The sequence below is a fragment of the Oncorhynchus keta genome, chromosome 5 (assembly GCF_023373465.1).
Source record: "Oncorhynchus keta strain PuntledgeMale-10-30-2019 chromosome 5, Oket_V2, whole genome shotgun sequence".
In the NCBI taxonomy this organism is placed as follows: domain Eukaryota; kingdom Metazoa; phylum Chordata; class Actinopteri; order Salmoniformes; family Salmonidae; genus Oncorhynchus; species Oncorhynchus keta.
Window position 1 is genome coordinate 24636786 of NC_068425.1, and position 20444 is coordinate 24657229.

General features: G+C 43.7%; 2 protein-coding genes across 3 annotated transcripts; both read left to right on the plus strand.

Moving 5' to 3' along the window:
• Positions 1 to 930: 930 nt before the first annotated feature.
• Positions 931 to 12899, plus strand: LOC118377365 (protein FAM117A). Of its 2 annotated transcripts, XM_035764258.2 has the most exons (8): positions 931 to 1451; positions 4689 to 4834; positions 7545 to 7640; positions 7881 to 7994; positions 8479 to 8586; positions 8760 to 8943; positions 9035 to 9185; positions 9266 to 12899. In XM_035764258.2, exons 1-8 carry the CDS (start codon positions 1334 to 1336, stop codon positions 9525 to 9527), a joined length of 1179 nt encoding a protein of 392 aa, XP_035620151.1. In that variant the 5' UTR covers positions 931 to 1333; the 3' UTR covers positions 9528 to 12899. The 2 variants fall into 2 exon arrangements, with proteins under 2 accessions (XP_035620151.1, XP_035620152.1); XM_035764259.2 differs by lacking the exons at positions 931 to 1451; positions 4689 to 4834 and adding an exon at positions 6306 to 6851.
• Positions 12900 to 13172: 273 nt separating this feature from the next.
• On the plus strand, positions 13173 to 18811 carry LOC118377360 (solute carrier family 35 member B1-like). The gene is made up of 9 exons (XM_035764247.2): positions 13173 to 14017; positions 14547 to 14650; positions 14808 to 14938; positions 15028 to 15058; positions 15949 to 16106; positions 16243 to 16369; positions 16963 to 17069; positions 17288 to 17441; positions 17758 to 18811. The coding sequence occupies exons 1-9, from the start codon at positions 13896 to 13898 to the stop codon at positions 17808 to 17810; spliced, it is 987 nt and encodes a 328-aa protein (XP_035620140.1). The 5' UTR covers positions 13173 to 13895; the 3' UTR covers positions 17811 to 18811.
• The last annotated feature ends 1633 nt before the right edge of the window (positions 18812 to 20444 follow it).

A 20444-nucleotide genomic window follows, 5' to 3' on the forward strand; every position in this document is an offset into this window, starting at 1 on the left:
TCCCTGGATGGGAGACCAGATGCTGCTGGAAGTGATGTTGGAGGGCCAGTAAGAGGCACTCTTTCCTCTGGTCTAAAAAATATCCCAATGCCCCTGGGCAGTGATTGGGACACCGTCTTCCGGATGAGATGTTAAAACGGGTGTCCTGACTCTCTGAGGTCATTAAAGATCCCATGGCACTTATTGTAAGAGTAGGGGTGTTAACCCCGGTGTCCTGGCTAAATTCCCAATCTGGCCCTCAAACCATCATGGTCACCTAATAATTTACAATTGGCTCATTCCTCCTCTCCCCTGTAACTATTCCCCAGGTCGTTGCTGCAAAGGAGAACATGTTCTCAGTCAACTTACCTGGTAAAATAACGGAAAAAATAAATTGAAGAGGAGTAGCGTAACAGGCCTGATGAATTATATGCGAAGGAGATGTGTCACTCTGTGTGAGGGAAATGGTCACACCAGATATTGACTGGTTTTCTGATCCACATCCTGCCCTTTTTTTTAAGGTATCTGTGAACAATGAATGCATATCTGTATTCCCAGTCATGAGAAATCAATAGATTAGGGCCTAATTAATTTATTTCAATTGACTGATTTCCTTATATGAACTAACAAACTAAAACCTTTGAAATTGTTGCATGTTGCTTTTATATTTTCTTGAATCGGTGTTGATAAGGAGTTTAATCCATAATGTTCGAACATGAAAGAGGACGGTGTGTGAATGTATTGTGGGGGCAAAGGCATAGGAGTGAGAAGCCCTGGTATACACTGCTGGTTTGAGATTTAATAAACTATGAGGGAACATTATGACTTTCGAGGGCAGACCCTTGATAGATAGATAGATGGAGTTTATGACCAATAAAAGTTAAGTCGTATTTTTCAGTACCCAACCAGATCAAGAATGTGTCATTCGCCTCGCCCACTTGTAAGTAAATTGGACACGAGAATTTAGCTAGTTGAGCTGTTGTCAGTTTCAGACACAAGATTTGGCAATATTTTGTCAACTGTGTAGCCTGATAGTTTACATAAAGTAAAGTTATAATAGCCAAGGGTGGATGATCAGGTTGGGCATTTAATAGTTTTATTGTGAACTGAATGCAGGGCTAATATTTTAATGTATTTATTTTAGTTCGAGAGAAAAGTTGGAGGAAATCATGGTAATCACAAAAGAAGCCTGGCTGCTAGCAAGAAGCTAACCATGTTGGATACTTATCATAAATATTGAAATACTGGCTAATTTAAACTGAAGAGGTAGCTAAAACTACTGATTGTGAGCTTTGATACGATTGCCTGTTGAAGTCGAAGTGTTTTCGGCTGCTTCATTTTGCACTTGGGGGGGATGTCGTGCAGAAGTGAAGCGGCTCGGGGGGGCACCCCTTGTCTACAACCACTTCGAGCCACTGTCCCATTCCAACTTCACAACAAAGCACAACCGCGCTGCAAAGATTCCAAGACTGGTAAATACAAATTGTCATTTTGGTGCCAAATATTACACTATGGTGGGAATGTCGCTAGAGTTTGCATTGTTATTGCTGTCTAGCACTAGTCTAACGGGTATGTGGGCTATCTTTTATGGTTAACTGTTATAGTATCTTACTGCTTAGCTACATGGGTCTATTTTACGTGCCTTTGGCCTCAATTTTTCTAAACAGACCATCGACTTACAGTGAATATAGCCAAATTTCCACCATGCATCAACCATCCCCCACCCTGCTCAAGCATGTGTTTTGATGTGGGTCTCTGTAGGACCCTATAAAAGGAAGTGTTGTAAAAGCAGAAATGTGCTACTTAATTTGAGAATAATGTCATGTTTTTTCCAAATCATTATTACACCATATAGCTGGAACATTATATACATAGTTTTGTCAGTTACATCCATGTTTTTTTTATTACATTACAAATTATTGCAATGGCATCATAAAGAGTTCTCAGTAAAAGGAACACCTATGTGAGAATGCTATTCATTGACCACAGCTCAGCGTTCAATGCTGTAGTGCCCTCAAAGCTCATCAATAAGCTAAGGACCCTGGGACTAAACACCTCCCTCTGCAACTGGATCCTGGACTTCCTGACGGGCCACCACTAAGGGTAGGTAACCGTAGGTAAAAACACATCCGCCACGCTGATCCTCAGCACGGGCCACTCAGGGGTGCGTGCTTAGTCCATTCCTGTACTCCCTGTTCGCTCATGACTAGGCACGACTCCAACACCACCATTAAATTTGCAGATGACACAACAATGGTAGGCCTGATCACTGACAACGACGAGACAGCCTATAGGAAGGTGGTCAGAGACCTGGCCGTGTGGTGCCAGGACAACAACCTCTCCCTCAACGTGATCAAGACAAAGGAGATGATTGTGCACTACAGGAAAAAGGACCGAGCACGCCCCCATTCTCATCAACGGGGCTGCAGTGGAGCAGGTTGAGAGCTTCAAGTTCCTTGGTGTCCACATCACTAACATGGTCCAAGCGCACCAATACCATCGTAAAGAGGGCACAACAAAATCTATTCCACCTCAGGAGACGTGGGTCCTCAGATCCTCAAAAGGTTCTATATCTGCACCATCGAGAGCATCCTGACTGGTTGCATAACTGCCTGGTATTGCAACTGCTCGGCATCTGACCGCAAGGCACTACAGAGAGTAGTGCGAACGGCCCAGTACATCACCGGGGTCAAGCTTCCTGCCATCCAGGACCTCTATACCAGGCGGTGTCAGAGGAAGACTCCAGCCAGCCTAGTTATAGACTGTTCTCTCTGCTACCGCACAGCAAGCGATACCGGAGCGGCAAGTCTAGGTCCACGAGGCTTCTATACAGCTTTTACCCCCAAACCATGAGACTGCTGAACATGTAATCAAATGGCTACCCAGGCTATTTGCACCCCCTTCCCCCCCTTACACCGTTGCTACTCTCTGTTGTTATCATCTATGCAAAGTCACTTTAATAACTCTACCTACATGTACATATTACCACGACTAACCGGCGCACCCGCAAATTCACTCTATACAGGGGGCTACCGGTACATAGTCTCGCTATTGTTATTTTACTGCTGCTCTTGAATTAGTTGTTACTTTCATTTATTATTTATATATATTTTTAACTGCATTGTTGATTTAAGGACTTGTAAGTAAGCATTTCACTGTGAGGTCTGCACCTGTTGTATTCAGCTCATGTGACTAATACGATTTGATTAACCACGTTTCCATCCAGAGTATTAATGTGACTAAAGTGGGACCATATAAAAAATAAGTTTCGGTACAATTTTATAAATGCCGACAGGTTATTTGTTTGTTTGAAATGGTGTGATCTTTTTGTGTCAGTAAAATGTATTATGTGAGAAATGATAACTGCAGTGGAGGCTGGTGGGAGGTGCTGTAGGAGGATGGGCTCATTGTAAAGACTGGAATGGTATAAATGGAACAGTATCAAACACACCAAATATAAGGAAACCACATGTTTGACTCCGTCCCATTAATTCTGTTACAGCCTTTACAATGAGCCCATCCTCCTATAGCTCCTCCCACCAGCCTCCACTGAATAACCATCATATTGAAGTGAACTTGGAGTCGAGATGATATGGTGTGTGTGGTCCTCCCATTATTACTGGGGGAAACCATGCAGTTTATTAGGCTACAGATGAAATAAGTTCTGAACTTCACAGGGTGATGAAAGTGCATGGTGATCTTGATGCTCCATTCCAATAGATAGAGGGTATTGTTCTGGTGACATGATTGATGCTTGACTGCCGTTTTGACAAATACAAATATTCTCGCTCTTATCCATTTTAATCTCTTCGTGTAGACCACCCTACCCACACTGTGTCTTTGAGCTGTTTGGTAGAGCCAGAGTAAGCACATTTTCTATTTAACACGTCCGTTTTGGTGACGACTATCAAACATCACATAGCTTTAGTATACGCTACATATCGTGATTATTTTAATCAGTAAAATGGCCTTGATAAATGGTCAGTGTTTTAATATTTTTATTTGTATTGCCCCTGAACTCTCTGAAGGTGTTTTTAAGAGTGTAATTGAATTACACTACCTACCTCTGTACCCTCTCATGTGCCAATGTCAATAGACGTTTTAAGGGACCTTTGTTTTGTGGCCTGTAATTCCACAGTGTGTTTCAACAGTACACTGTAATGATGCACCAGTAACTCGAGTGCTTGTTCTGTGGTGTTTATTTATACATCCTGTCTGCCCTGGGAAGTGGGGTGGAGGGAAGTGGTATGAGTTGGGGAATAGGTTTCAGGAGTAGAATCGTTGCCAGTCTTGTGCAACATATCTTTGGAGGGCTTTGCTGTAGGCTCAGTAGCTTGGCTCACACATGCCAGAGATGACTTACAAAGAGCTGCCAATACACACCTACTTGTACTACGAGCTCACCGAGCCCTACGAGGGGAGGTGGGGGCCGGGGGAGGCCATTTTATGAACTCCTGCTGGTGCTAAAGTAGTTTTGAGCCTCCTTTATGATGTGACTATTTGTTCCAACTACGTTGCACCGGTAGACTGAGCATTGAGTTTGTCAGACCAATATGCTGTCAAACTGGGGCACCGTCACACAAAACAGCCCTCCATACAAGATTAGCATCTGTCTTCTGTTACAAATATTGACCTCATCTCACACACACAGTATAAAGCAGACACGTTTCATGTCAGTAAATGTGATCTCTTTTGGCTGTTTCCTTCAGGCGACAGGAGCAAGTCTCGCCCCCCAAAGCCGACCATTCGTCGCACCCTGTCCCTGGATACAATTGTTGGACCATATCTGCAGGGCCGGTGGCCCAAGGAGGCAGAGAGCCAAGGAGTCACCTGTGTCAATGACAAGGCCACACAGGTAAACTCACCGGACTCAGCCACAGCCCAAATGTGAATTTAACATTAACATCCATTAACTCCTATAGATCTGAAACCGAGAGGAATATACTCTTGTCAAGACTGTATTGATATTGCTTAAAAGCTATTTGTATCTCCCCATTCAATTTGTCACCGTTGTTGCTTACAATGGCCATACTTTTAATCTATGAAAATGTGTGTTATAAACACTGTTGTCCTATTCTGTAATATAAAGGCCACATGAGGCTATCTGAGGCTGGTGCTGCAGGTGTCTAGCAGTTCCATTCTGAAGCTGAGGAGCAGTAGAAGGCAGCCAACTGGAAATAGTTGTTTTGTTCTCTTCATCCTCTGCTATCTCTTCAACCTCGACCCCCCCAGCCCCCTTCCCCTACTGTCTCTTCAACCTCAACCCCCCTACTGTCTCTTCAACCTCAGCCTACTCCTGCCCCCCTCTACTGCCTCTTCAACCTCAGCCTACTCCTGCCCCCCTCTACTGTCTCTTCAATCTCAGCCTACTCCCCCCCCTACTGTCTCTTCAACCTCAGCCTACTCCTGCCCCCCTCTACTGTCTCTTCAATCTCAGCCTACTCCCCCTCCTACTGTCTGTTCAACCTCAACCCCCCTCCCTCCACTGTCTGTTCAACCTCAACCAACCCCCCTCCACTGTCTGTTCAACCTGCCCCCCTCTACTGTCTGTTCAACTGACCCCTTCCCCCCCTCTACTGTCTCTTCAACATCAACCTACTCCTGCGCCCCCTCTGCTGTCTCTTCAACATCAACCTACCCCTGCGCCCCCTCTACTGTCTCTTCAACATCGACCTACCCCTGCGCCCCCTGCTGTCTCTTCAACCTCAACCTACCCCCCTCTGCCGTCTCTTCAACCTCAACCTACCCCCCCTCTGCTGTCTCTGCAACCTCAACCTACACCTGTGCCCCCCTCTGCTGTCTCTTCAACCTCAACCTACCCCTGCCCCCTCTACTGTATCCACCCCCATCTAGTGCTCAAAGCCTGGGCTAACCTAACCACACTCCACCACTGTACCCTCAATTTTGACACAGTTTATACCGAACAAACCTCCTGCCCTCTATTGTACAGAACAGACCCCTCCCGACCTCATTATACAGCCCCCACCCCCCACCCCACTGCTTTATTTAAGATGATATAACTGTCTCCTATTGTCTGCCATTATCTCTTTTCTTCAGTAATGAAACTGGCACATTTTCCCATATAACCAGCTTCTTGTGGATTTGGGGGAGTTCCCCTCTGCCACAAACACACAAACTAAAGAGATACCCAATCTAAACAATTTGTAGTAACAGGTTCAAAACCCCTTTTGTAATATTTAAAAGTAAATCTACATCAAATAAAACACGAGGCTGAACTGGCATTCAAAGCGAAAGACACCCAGAACATTCCATCACCTTTTGACCGGATCTTTTTATAGCCCTGTGTCCCGTGATCTCTCCAGTCATGTTTGGTGTCGGAAGGGAGGAGGAGGTGTGTAGGGAGCAGTAACAGTACACTGACAGGGTTGGGTAACTGACTGTCCCTCCGTGACACATTTAGCCACGATGTCTGACCACGGCTCCACCAGATAGGGCGGAAGATGGCGTCAAGGTTTTTTGTCATTTATAACCCGGGACCGACTCTGTTACACTACGGTGCGTCATGACATCAGTGTGGAACTCTGTGAGATGACTGAGAGCTCGAGGAGACTAGACCCAGAGAGAAGACTGCATTTTGGGGAGACGTGACCTGGAGAGGAACCTGCATTTGGAGGAGAGGAGGCCCAGAGAAAATAGCTAAGTTAGGGGAGGCAGAACAGGAAAAAATAAATTGATGTTGAGGAGAAATTGGCCATCAGCAAGAGGATCCTGTCCAGGCTGTGTGTGAAGCAGGAGTGTGGAGACGAGGGAGGGCAACTCAGCAGATAGATCACCACACACCCACATCCTCCCGTCTGCCAGCAACGCTCACCCCAGGGCTCGTGGGCATTAGAGGAGTGGGGCCCATGTCGGTAGGAACTCTCCACTGTCCTCTCTCTTCTTCCTCCTCCTCTTGCATGTGAAGACATGGAGCTCAGTTGTGATGAATGAAGGAGGGACAGCACAGGATGTCACCATGTTGATTACCCAAAACTCTGTGGCGGCCTCCTATTCTGTGTGAATGCAGCTGTCGGTCTACATGTTTTGTGTACTAATGTTAAACTGTGTCTGTGCTGCTGTAGCTGACGTGTGTCCCTTGTGTATTTGCATTGCTGTGGTTTTTGTTTTACTCATTTGTAGGGGGTGTTGTCAGCAACAGTGGTTTACTCCTCGCCTGCCTGTCTGCCTCTGCACAGCTGTGTAGCTGGCAGGTGTGCCTGACAGCTGTAGGGCACCACTTCTGTACTCTAGTCAAATCATGTAGCTCGGGTAATGTTTCACTTCCATAGGTGTCAATTGTACAGTGAGAGAAGAGCAAAACGGGTTCACAGCTCTGTAATGTTCTACTGAAAGGTCAATCTTAGAACTCGTAGATAAAGTTACCAGTTGTGTAGTTAAATGATCGACAAGAACATAATCCTGTCTGACTCTAATCCAATCAGCAAAGTTTCCACAGCAAAAAACTATTTTCAAGTCAGTTCAGTTTTTCAGAAAGTGTGTGTTGTGTGCAGAGTTGTATAAGCAACATGGCGCTGGTTACTATAACAACCCTGCTCCTTCCATAGACTCCCAGCTCCTGGGCAGAGGAGACTCGGGGAAGAAGAAGTGTTGGCGGACACAAACGCTCAGCATCATGGGGCAGCGCTGAACACTTGAGGGATGTGAGTACTTTCTTTGAATGTAAATGTTTACTAAAAAAGGTCCTTTATAACCAGGATCTTGACAATCAAACATCATTCTCACAATACACCAGTAAAACTCAGATGTTTTTACTCTCCTGTTGTCTGCAGAGACTCGGCCAGTCACACCCCTCTCTCCCTGTTGAATTAGTCCTCCCCTCATTCTTTCCTCTGAAAGACGAGCGTCTCTTCTAAGTCCTTTTCCCTCTGACTTGGCCTCAGGTGGTTAAGCTCAAGCACCAGCTGCAGAAGCGCTCCCGACACGCCCCTCCCTCTGGGGGATATGAGCGTCCCCACCACCCCCTACCTGGAGGCCATGTGCCAGGCGCTACACAGGTACGTCCTATACAGCCCTCCCCATAATACTGTGGATTTGATCTGTACTCTGAGCCCGTCCTTATTTATACTGCAACTTGTTTACTTGAATTTAAAATGTTATTTTTGATTTTGAATGTCCCCTGGATGACTGTAACGTAAGATCATGTATGCAGACAGTGAGACCCTGGAGGTGTTCACTGACACAGAACACTGATGGTTGGCCTCCTGAGTTTCTCAGGCAGAGTAGAGAGACGTTAGCAACAGGGCTAGAAAAACAGCACTGCTTTTCTTAGGAGCTGGTGTCATCAAGCTGCCCGGTTGCACCATCGCCACGCTATGACAGGAATGCACATTGACAGGAATACACTCGTACTCATATGTGTGCATGGCCTTTGGTACATACCCTCACACTCAAGCCCCTTTGTGTGGAACAGATAAGATGAGACCATACACACTCCTGTGCTCCATTTTCATGTGTCCTTGGTGACCCCCCCCCCCCCAGACAGGGCCCCTGAGCAGGTTGGCCCCTCGGCTGCGGCGCAGTGTGGAAGGTCTGAACCTGGAGCTGGAGGGGGTCTTTGTGTCAGAGACACCTGAGGACCAGCACAAGGTGAGCATGTTTAAATACAGCCTATCTGCTTGGGTACAGGCTGGCTTAGATCCATGATCTCAACCCTCTATGGATCCACTGGATCCCTCTAGTGACAGCCAATTAGCTCTTATTTCTCTCCAATGGCCAGTGTCCCATATCCTCACCGTACTCTCTCCCTGTTCCCCTGTTAGATCCTGGATGTCCCAGATGGCCACAGGGCCCCAGTTCCTGCCCAGAGGTGCAGCAGTGGTACCCAGAGTGAACCCTCCCCTGCCTCGTTCGACCCTGCATTGCTCTCTCCATCTGAGTCTCCCTGTTCCCTGAACCCAGCTCTACTCTCCCCATCTCAGTCTCCCTGCCCCATGGGAGAGTCGGGTGAGTAAATGGATGGTTTGTTAGACTTGAATGACTTAAATACCATAGTGGACCTTTTTTTTTTAAATAATTTTTTCCCCTCTCTGTGTAGACCCTGTGGACTGTGAGACCGTGTGCCCCTCTCCAGTTCTGGACCCCTCCCTGTTGCAGCCCTCCTCCCCTCGTCCCAACAAGACCTACTCCTTCCAGAGGGAGCCCCCTGAAGGCTGTGAGCGAGTACGCGTAGTGTGTGAAGAGGCTATGTGAGTATTGAAACACACAGAGACTTTGTGTAATTAGAAATGATTTGGGCTAATCATCTCTTTCTGTCCCTCAACCCCAGGTCTCCCTGTCAGAGAGAGCCTCTCCTCCAGGTATCCTGCCCTGACCCCAACAAGGTGAATTTCACTCCCCATGGAGGCTCTGCCTTCTGCCCTGTCAGTCTGCTCAAGCCCTTGCTGCCCTCCATGGACCTCCTGTTCCGCGGACTGTCAGTCTCGCCTGTCACAGGCTGCTCAGGTCAAGGCTCTGCCCCCTACCAGACAGTTGGGCATTCGGTTGGGGGCTACATGAGTGGACCCCTCCAGGACACAACCACCATGTGACTGTGGAGATGGGGTTGTTTTCAGACTGAGGATGGATTTATCCTAATAGATTCAATCAAGATGGCTGCCACCACCTTGTCAGAGACTTATGACAAGCCTCCAGATCTATTCAACTAAGATCAACAAAAAGAGAGACCTCTACAGTGGGTTCTCTGTGGGATCAGGTTCAAATCTGTCATGTTCTGTCCTGATTCTCAGAGGGACTTGCTGCTCTGGGTACATTGATAGTCACTTGCCCCCTTGGTTAGGGGGGGTAAATAAGTTGTACAAATGTTTGTGTGACACTTTTATTCTACACAACTTGGCCTTGCTCTGATACCCTTAGATTTGTTATAGCTAGAGCTTGGAGTCAGAGATGTACTAATTAGTGATGCCCGGGTTGACTCATAACCCGCAGTCCCCGCGGTTATATCTGTGGGGTGGATGGGTTTCGAGTCATTAAATATTGTGTGGCAGGTGGCAGGCTGGTTGAATAAAGATAAATAATACCTTTTAATAAATCCATAAATGTGTAATTATTGTGCAATTTATAAAGGCTACATTGTGGTTCATCTTTCATTATTTTTGGCTATCTGGTATTAGTGCATAAACCTAATCTGCAGGGCTTAACTGTAGGCATGCCAAATAGCCCACACAGCCAATAGCCAAATCATACTTTTGGGAACAGGCAGAAAAAGTTATCAATCCACAGAGGCAAAAAGGACATTGTTTTAATTCAATAAGACAAAAGCTACGACAGGAGAGTTGAAGAGAAGGGAGGGCCAGAAAAGTCATGTTTGGAAACGATTTGGTGAAGTGGTAAAAGAGGATGACAGCAGACGGAACTTCAAATAGGCCTATGGCATGTCAAGGGAACTGTGAAATCTGGGCACTGACTTGTAGGTCTATAACCTCTCACATAGCCTTAATAATAACTCCTGCAGAATTAAGCATTCCTTGCAGTAAAATCATACACTAAATATAGTGTTAAATTTGGAACAGGAGTGGAGAAAACGATTTATTAATGCATCTTGAGAGAATGCCATGCTCAGATACCATCTGTAGAGGTGCTGTCTTCATCATAAAAGCTGATAGTATTTCAACCACAACAAATGCATCAAAACCAAACTGAAATTTTATCAGAAACACGTCGGGTCGTTTTCACAGCTTTTACCCCATACAGCCGATGTCATTTGGACAGAAAATCTTTCCCTTAATATTTTGTTGTTGCGTTAATGTATTTTCTCCCCGGTCGGGGCATGGACTCTTCAAGGTGTTCAAAGCGTTCCTCAAGAATACTGGCTCATGTCGGCGCGAATGATTCCCACAGGTGTCAAGTTTGCTGGATGTCCTCTGGGTGGTGGACCCTATTTGATACACAAAGGAAACTTTTGGGCGTGAAAAACCCAGCAGAGTTCCAGTTCTTGACACAAACCAGTGCGTCTTGTACCTAACGTTACTACCATACCCCATATGTATGTGGGCACTCCAAAGAGTAAATATGTTATTCGTACCCTGATTATTAATCTCCCTTTACAATACCAATGTATTCTCATGAACATTTGAACTGAAAGTTGAAGAACAAGTTAATTGGGCCTCAGTCAGTTATTAATAGTGCATGTCTGAATTGTTCTGACTCTGTCAGTATAATAGCTAGCTACATCTACCATTTCTAAGTGCTCAACTCATCATGGAGATTTAGCTTAGTAGGCCTTAATTTTGCATTAAAAAATAATTACATTCATATAGTTTAACAATAATCTTTGCTTCAAACATTTAGGATTATGTTCATTGTTGCCATCACACAAACCTGTAAGAAAATACACATACAGTATGGATGCCACATCAAATGTGGTATTGGAAGGCAGCTTCATCAACACCATGCAGGAGATCATAACTGAACAAAACATTTGGCTTCCGGATCACTTCCCCAAAATATAGTTCATGGAACTTTTGTTCACAATACCTAAGTGCACATTTGACTTCCATATGTCTATTTAACATTCCCATAAGTTAGCAAGGGTCTGCAAAATGTTTAAAAGGTTTTTAAAAAATATATAAAAGTTGGACAATGAATGAAGATATTCCAAACATTTAGAATGTTTAATCAAATCAGAAATTAAGACATTTTGGTGGGAAATCAGTTATTCAATTTATTGCAAAATGTCTAAAATTTTTTCTAATGTATACATGAGGTATACAAAACATAACAGACTATCCAGGTGAAAGCCATGATCTCTTATTGATGTCACTTGTGTACATGAAGTGTACATGAAGTGGAGGAGACAGGTTAAAGAAGGATTTTTAAGCCTTGATACATGGATTGTGTGTGTCCATTCAGAGGGGGAATGGACAAGACAAAAGATGGATTGCGTGTGTCCATTCAGAGGGGGAATGGACAAGACAAAAGATGGATTGTGTGTGTCCATTCAGAGGGGGAATGGACAAGACAAAAGATGGATTGTGTGTGTCCATTCAGAGGGGGAATGGACAAGACAAAAGATGGATTGCGTGTGTCCATTCAGAGGGGGAATGGACAAGACAAAAGATGGATTGCGTGTGTCCATTCAGAGGGGGAATGGACAAGACAAAAGATGGATTGTGTGTGTCCATTCAGAGGGGGAATGGACAAGACAAAAGATGGATTGTGTGTGTCCATTCAGAGGGGGAATGGGCAAGACAAAAGATGGATTGTGTGTGTCCATTAAGAGGGGGAATGGACAAGACAAAAGATGGATTGTGTGTGTCCATTCAGAGGGGGAATGGGCAAGACAAAAGATGGATTGTGTGTGTCCATTAAGAGGGGGAATGGACAAGACAAAAGATGGAATGGGGTATGTCCATTTGTGAGTCCCAATGTTTATCATGAATTTGGATATTGTCTTTGTATTCTCTTGTCCCATTGATGGGGGTGAATGTATTGTTTTTGAATCTGTCAAGTAATTGTTCATTATGATAGACATTTCCCATATTTAGGTCCTAGTAGAATGTTTTTACAGTTGGTTTGTGAGTATACCTAGTGAGTACTCACTTTGTGACTTGACCTATCCCTTGCTCAGGTTGAGGCTGAGCAATGTGTATGGCAATATAGTGGCTGTTCCTATATCAGTTTGAAATGCATGTTGTGTCATGCATGAGCATGAACCTCTGCTCTCTTCTGACGTAAAGGCACAGTCTGAATCATTTGGACATAGTTGTCTTTTCCCCCAGCTTCGAATAAGATTTACCTTGCTGTTTTGTGATGTAAAATGACATTGTATCACCAATATGTAGGTGTTCTTCCAATACTTACCTGTAAAATGTAATGTTTTAAGCATTGAAGTTGTTTAAACATGTTTTTAGTTTGACAGTAGACACTAACATTAAATGGACATTAAACCAATTGTGAATGGGTTCAGTCATGATTATTGAACAATGCTGAAATGTGGTGGTGCATTTCAATGTTGTCAAATTTGTCTTCGACACGTGAAGCGGTGTCTCTGGAGTAGAAGCCCCGCCCATTCTCTCGTCCGTCTGTTTCAATGGCAGAATCTTGTGGTTTGTTGCCTTATTTGGACCAATAGAATCCATCCACATCCCTGTACGAAAAAAGACACGCGACAAGTTCGAGAAAGCCCCGTAAATGTTTTCAATAGTCGTCTGTGTAGACTGCCATTTAAATGAACAATAAATCAAAGAGTATAGATCACATGTATATTACATCTGAATCTTTTGATACATCAACAAAAATAAGAACATTTCCGAGATACCTTGTATGCTGTATATAAGTTGATTCAAATGAGAAAACAAATCACATGGTTCATGCATAGTTACAAAATTGTAGCATCTGCGTTCTGCCAGCACTGTTTTATATGAATGGTATAGTAGCTACAAACTCAAGCATATCCGTTGAGGGCTCCAAATGAACCACTGAGGTCTTTGAGCCAGCTTGTTCTCTGACGTATCTCAATGAAAACAACTACACTCCGGTTTCCACCGGGAAAATTGTCTGAATGGGATACCTTTGACATAACCTGGATCGGGACAGGAGTAACGTTTGCTAGTACGAGAGACCTGCAATTAAGGACATATATTGCGGATTCAACACTATACTGCGACAGCTGGATTGACAACAATGATGGATTTTGCTAATTGCTAACAACCAACCCACCAATCTAACGTTGGCTAACTAACGTTAGCTAGCTAACAGGGACATTTAGCTCAATCTTTGAAGAGGAACCACGGACTGATCTATAGTCACATTAGCAACTGTCTGCCCAGTTAGGGTAACGTTACAGCGTCACCATTTCCGGGCTTGTGATATCTGGGATTGTGGAGCGGGACGTTGCTGTGAGGGGTACGGGGATCGGATCTGTATCGGTTTCCATACCCGGACAGCTGGAGGACAGCATGGCTGCAGGAAAGGGAGCGGGGAAGCCCTCGCTACTGCAGAACGAGCGTATACGATTCATTGTCTGTTTCCTTGGAGTCTTCGTTTGTTATTTTTACTATGGCATATTACAAGAGACAATGTAAGTAGTTTCCTGGTCTGACATGCGAGCGACATCATTGATTTCTAAACATAGGCTCTTGATGCACATTGCTTTTATTGGCTGTTTCTTTGTGCACATATGTTATTTGGTGATGCTGTATGCAACAAGTTCATGTCATTATTGAATGTAGGCGAGCCAACTCTACAGAGCTGAAACTGTTCAAAAAACTATATCCCTATGGTATTAGCTTGCTACATACTGTAGATATGTCTTGAATGGTATGTCACTCAAGGGTGAGGAATCTCATCTTGTTTCCAGTGATGATTTGTATCTGTAGTCAACCAGAGCAGACTACTAGTACCTCACACTGCCCTCTCATTCTCTTTTTATAGCCTATAGATACTCCACAGTTGAATTAACAAATAAGTCCCTTGCTGAATATCAAGGCCTTTGTGTTGTTGTGTGTCACACCTGTCTTATATGTGTAATAAGAAGTGTATTAACTCTTGATTAACATGAGTGGTTGCACTGGTAAAGTGTCATAATGCTGTTTGTCTGATTTACCCAGTACCCGGGGACAGTATGGTGAGGGGGAGACGAAGGAGAAGTTTGTTTATGCCACAACGCTGGTATTCATCCAATGCATCATCAATGCTGGGTTTGCCAAGATCTGTGAGTAAACCACACATAGTCATCAATCGTGGCCTTTCACCTTCTGCCCAACACAGTTATCTCCAACATATCTTGCCCCCCATGGGTGTTTCAATGGTCTGTTGGTATTGAATCTCCATGTATTATAGATGTCTCTTCTCTACCTGCTCCCCATTAGTGATTCAGTTTTTTGAGGGTTCCAGACCAGACCACACCAAGAGCTGGCTCTATGGAGTGTGTTCCCTGTCTTATCTTGGAGCCATGGTATCCAGCAACTCTGCCCTACAGTATGTTAACTACCCCACACAGGTCAGTCTTATCCCTCGCTGTCATCATCATAATTTGTTGTGATATTTTATTATTTTAAAATCTAAACAACCTCTCTATTGTTGTCACAGGTGTTGGGGAAGTCTTGTAAGCCCATCCCAGGTAGGTGTAATAATTATATTATTGCTCATCCTGACCCCACTCTCATCACCTGAATATGTAATTAACAAGTCATATGCAGCCTTTGGCTTGGTGACCAGTGCAGGTTTGAGGGGTTAGTTTGCCTTATTTTATTGCATGGCCTCTTACTGCAGCAGTGTGTCATGTTTCAGTGTCAGCCAGACTCCCTTATCTGCATTTCCAGTGCCATTTTTAAAGCTGCAATATGTAACTTTTTGGGCGACTGAACCAAATTCACATTGAAATATGAGTTATAGATTTGTCATTCTCATTGCAAGCCAGTCTAAGAAGCGGTGTATCTGTTCTATGTGCACTATTTATATCCTTCCCTTTCTTAAGTTTTGTTTTTGCATCTTTTACTTCGGGTTTTGTATGGTACAATGATTATTTACACTATCCATGGCTTGTTTTGTCACATACACTGACATTTGACAAACTATTAGAATTTTAGCAACCAGGAAATATCTGTGTGATTTCTGCATATTGCACCTTTTTTAAACTACACATCCCATCAGCCCTTCCAAACTCAGTGTCCCTGTTTAATGAACATACATTCTATTTGCATGCACCTGCTGTGAGTCTCTGACTCCCCATGTATACTCCTATGACTGCAAGTGTCATGCTAACAAAAAGTACATGAGTCTTGTCCCACCCAGTATGTTTCAATATGTAAACACTGTCTAAGGTTAGTGTGTTCTATAGTAATACACTGACCAGTCTTATCCCTTGAGCACGTGCAGCCCATTAATCTACATAGCCATGGTTTTTACCCCCTGGCTGACTTGTCTTTCTATGTGCACATCAACCCAATAGACCAGTGATGGCTGCTGCTGATAACTGCCCCTCACATCCCTTTGCCTTTGGTTCCACAGTGATGATTCTGGGTGTATTTGTACTGCGTAAGAAATACCCACTGGCCAAGTACCTGTGTGTGCTGTTGATCGTCAGCGGGGTGGCCCTGTTCCTCTATAAACCCAACAAGAGTGTCACTTCCACAGAATCTGCTTTCGGCTTCGGGGAGATCCTGTTGGTGAGTGTAACTGTCCTCATCTGCCTGGGGTATTATCTCTGTGACCTCGTCTGTGTTTCTCTCTGCCTATTTGTGTATTTGTTGTCTGTGCCTCTGTGGGTTTGTAAATGTGACCTTCTCTCTCCCTGTATCCTAGCTGCTATCTCTGACCATGGACGGTTTGACTGGTGTGGCCCAGGACCACATGAGGAATCTCTTCCAGACTAGTGCCAACCACATGATGCTCAACATCAACATGTGGTCCACCCTGGTGCTGGGACTAGGTGAGACACCTGTTGTCCCTCACTAGTGTGAAAATATACACTTTGTCGGATCTCTCTGCTTTGTTTCTTCTGTATCTCTATCTCTGCCAACTCCCCGTCTCTACTAAATACACCATTATTTGTTCAACAAAATATCTTCATCTCAGATCTTCCTTCTCAGTCTAAGTGTCCCAATTTCATGCTTTTCTACAGCCTTACTTTTATCAGAAACCCTTTGTTTGGTTTTGGCCAAAGCAGTCCCCACTTCCCCGGTTCTATTCAACCCAATCAAACTGCTGTTACTGCTCTGTACCAGTAGGGGGAGCCCTTAATCCACTGTTGATTTTGATTTTGGAACAGGCATTTTCACCATAAAGTCATGGAACCAAATCTCAGCATGGGTTTGATTCCAAAACAATTAAAGTAATTCATTGGCTTCTCCCCACATTTGTAGCAGAAGAAAAGGCTAACCAATCTTATAACTTGAGATTAAAAAATAAGAATCGAGCAGCCTAGTTAAATAAAAAAGCAATTGTTACATGCAGGAAAAAATAAATCAATTTATGCTGAATTGTGTCACTTTCAGTAAATTATCCCATGTGTTTTTCTTTCAGGGGTGTTGTGGACAGGTGAGGTATGGGACTTCCTGAGCTTCACAGACCGTCACCCCAGCATCTTCTGGAACATCCTTTTGTTTGGAATAACTAGTGCTTTAGGCCAGGTGGGTCTCACATGGGTGTGACTGTGTGTGTGTGTGTTAAAAGGAAAACATTTCCATGTCTGCAAATCACATTCTACATTTTAATTGGTTCACATGTGTGTGATTCTTATGGATAAGTGCCAGTATCTGGTTTACAGTGGTCTTTCGCTATTTTGCTCTCATTCTCATTGCAGACGGTCTTTTATAGTAACAGTCATTCACTCCTCTTCCTCTCTTAGACCTTCATCTTCATGACTGTGGTGTACTTCGGCCCTCTCACCTGCTCCATCGTCACTACCACACGGAAGTTCTTTACCATCCTGGGCTCTGTCCTTCTGTTCGGCAACGTCCTCAACACCATGCAGTGGGTCGGCACTGTCCTGGTGTTCCTTGGTGAGTAACAACATTAACTTGTTAACTCTTAATATCTCTCTGATGTTGTGACTATGTCTCTGTTTCAATCTCTCTCTCTCTCTCTCTCTCTCTCTCTCTCTCTCTCTCTCGCCATTTCCCTCCACCATGTGCTCATGTGTCTGTAGTAACTTTAAGCTTCACCTCATAGTTGAAATGCTGAGCTGCTCTTCAGCTGCTTATGGAAATGTTCCATTAGAGCTCATAGGCCTCAACTAGTAGGGAAGTCTCTTTTTGGTTGATGAGATGACTAGACACCTCTACTATCTTAATTGTATCATGTGCTTTTTCATTTAAGGTCTCGGGTTTGATGCCAAATTTGGCAAGACACCAAAGAAGACCACACACTAAGGAACCTGGAATATGTCATGGCAAAACTGACAAACTGAAAGTCCAGTGGACAGAAATCCATCTCTCTCTGATTTTCTTACCACATCCTGCCTAGGCAGTACACCTACAAATACTTAGTCATTGTTAGTTACCATATTATATATCTTTTTTTTTACATAATCATGAAAGAAGCCCCTATGTTTTCAAACGTTCCCATTCTCCTGAACCTACTAAGACAGACAAGCATCCACATCCACATGAAGAGTAAATGGGGCAGAATGAGATGGGTGGGCCGAGGAAAGATGACAACATGCACTTCAAATCCCTTGTGGTTGTTGAGGTGGCTTCTCCCTTTGGACTACATCTGAACCACCACAGGCCTATGAATCTCAGCTCCAAGATTTACCATCACCAAGGAATGCCTGGTTTTCACTGGGATTTGTAACCGTAGTAAAGAAATTGGTTACAGAAAAACACCCTAATAAACAAGTCGATTGTCTTGTCAGTTAGAAGTTTTCCAAGTAAAACTCTATTATCAGATCAAAAGTTGGTGAGACCTGCACAAGATTCTGAATGTTGACATGCTGTAGATGAGGAGTTTTAACACTTCCATGTAGTTGACTCAGGATGTTTAGTCTTCATTTCCATTATTATCTTGGCAGACAACTAGCCTCTCTGTATTATGGAAATAATAAACATAAAATACTGTAAATGAACCAATTTGTTTGATACTCATGGCCAATCTGACAGATAAATCTTGTTGCTTTTTAAAAATAAAAGCAGGATATGCCTTGAATACATAGTAAAAGGGAAACCATAATATGGGATCAGCATAGTTATGTTTCAGAAATTGCTATTATTGAACGTTTTGGCCAATCTGGATGAAAATCTGCCAACGTACAATTCTTTTCCAGAGAATTAAAACCGGATGAAATTAAACAGAGGAGACATGATATGGCTTGAATCTGTGTTTTGAGATGACAATTAAACATGTTTTCCATGGTTCTAGGATTGGAACACCAGGCTGACTATGACCTTGTTCTTTCTCAAAATTATAAATGTATCATGTAAGCGCATTTGTAACAGTTTTCTTCCTTTGAAGGAGAGGAGGACCAAAATGCAGGGTGGTTAGAGTTCAACATGTTTAATAAAGACCATACATGAGAACACTACAAAATACAAAACAACAAATGTAAAAACCAAAACAGTCCTATCTGGTGCAATGACAGAAGACAACCACCCACAAAATACCCAAAGAACATGGCTGCCTAAATATGGTTCCCAATCAGAGACAACGATAAACACCTGCCTCTAATTGAGAACCAATCTAGGCAACCATAGACTTACATAAACACGTAGACTGGAGCACACCCCATAAACATACAAAACCCCTAGACCAGCCAAAACACATAAATCCCCCATGTCACACCCTGACCTAACCAAAATAATAAAGAAAACAAAGATAACTAAGGCCAGGGCGTGACAGCATTTGTTTTACTTAATACTGAAAGACTTTTGGAAGGTTTGTTTGTTGTAGTCTATCAAATGATGTCTACTTCACTGGTTGGAACTTTCCCACACAGCATCATAGACCGGCTGTGCAGAAACTCTTATGAGTGGTTAACGACCAATTTTCAGTGAAAATACAATTCAGAGGAAACTAACGTTGGTAGATGTTGGCGAGGCAATCTGATTATCAGGGTGAGCTGCAGGACACTGGCAGAGCACACAGAAAACTAAATTGTCCAGCTCACTGTTTGGGCAAGCTATCCCGAGGTCCTGCTGATAGTGACAATGAATTACAACACATGTAGTGTGAGGATGCTGTTCTCTGATGTAATAGTTGAACAGTACTATACTGTTTTAAAGCCTCTTTCGTTCAACACCAGAGGACCTGATGGTGCAGTGGTTTGGACGCAGGTTTGAGTCCCGGTCGGCTACCCCAAAAAATTGCTGTGTTATCAGAAGAGGGATGATGTCGTTGTGCGCTTCCAAGGGGATAGTGTTGCATCCCACCTAGTTAAGAGCTTCCGACAGCTAGGCATAGTGGCTCAGGTATTGGATGAACAGATGAAGGGTTCATTTGAGTGAAGCCTGGTCTACCCCTGAAGACACTGGAGTATCATTACTGAAAGTTCTGTAGGTGTGTGAGACAGAGTCAAGTGAAAGTAATCTTCCATCCCTCTACAAATATTCTCCCATGAATGCTTCTGTTGTATGACTGGTGGGAATCATCTTCAAACCTACTGAGGCCTTGTTCAAATACTTTGAAAAAGCATCCTTCCTTATTCCCTTCCTTGAAGTAGGCTAATCAGTGATTGAATATAAACAGATATAATTGGACTGGTAAAAGCTTTAGTAGGTTGAGGTACTTTATTTACTGTCAGATGACAAACGTATTATGTGGTGGGATGAACTAAACCATCTCTGCCTACTGGTTGAAAATTAAGACTGCAGTGTAAAATGTATTTTGTTGAGAAGGAGAGGAATGGAGACTTTGATCAAGGGAGAAGGAAAGTGAGTCCCATGAGAGGATAAAAACTAGATGTATGTTGGGAGAAGTGCAATATTTTCACATGGGGACGTATTTTTGGAATACGGTGGAAGAATGGAGGGAAAGAGAGGGGTGGCGGTTGAAGAGAGTGAGTGTGGCAG

Bases quoted from the DNA above. Each gene is read 5' to 3' on its own strand.
- LOC118377365 (XM_035764258.2), top strand. From the start codon at position 1,334: ATGTCGTGCAGAAGTGAAGCGGCTCGGGGGGGCACCCCTTGTCTACAA. The intron at 4,835-7,544 runs GTAAACTCACCG...CTCCTTCCATAG, and splicing joins TCAATGACAAGGCCACACAG to ACTCCCAGCTCCTGGGCAGA. The intron at 8,587-8,759 runs GTGAGCATGTTT...TTCCCCTGTTAG, and splicing joins CACCTGAGGACCAGCACAAG to ATCCTGGATGTCCCAGATGG.
- LOC118377360 (XM_035764247.2), top strand. From the start codon at position 13,896: ATGGCTGCAGGAAAGGGAGCGGGGAAGCCCTCGCTACTGCAGAACGAG. The intron at 16,370-16,962 runs GTGAGACACCTG...TTTTTCTTTCAG, and splicing joins CACCCTGGTGCTGGGACTAG to GGGTGTTGTGGACAGGTGAG. The intron at 17,442-17,757 runs GTGAGTAACAAC...TTTTCATTTAAG, and splicing joins CACTGTCCTGGTGTTCCTTG to GTCTCGGGTTTGATGCCAAA.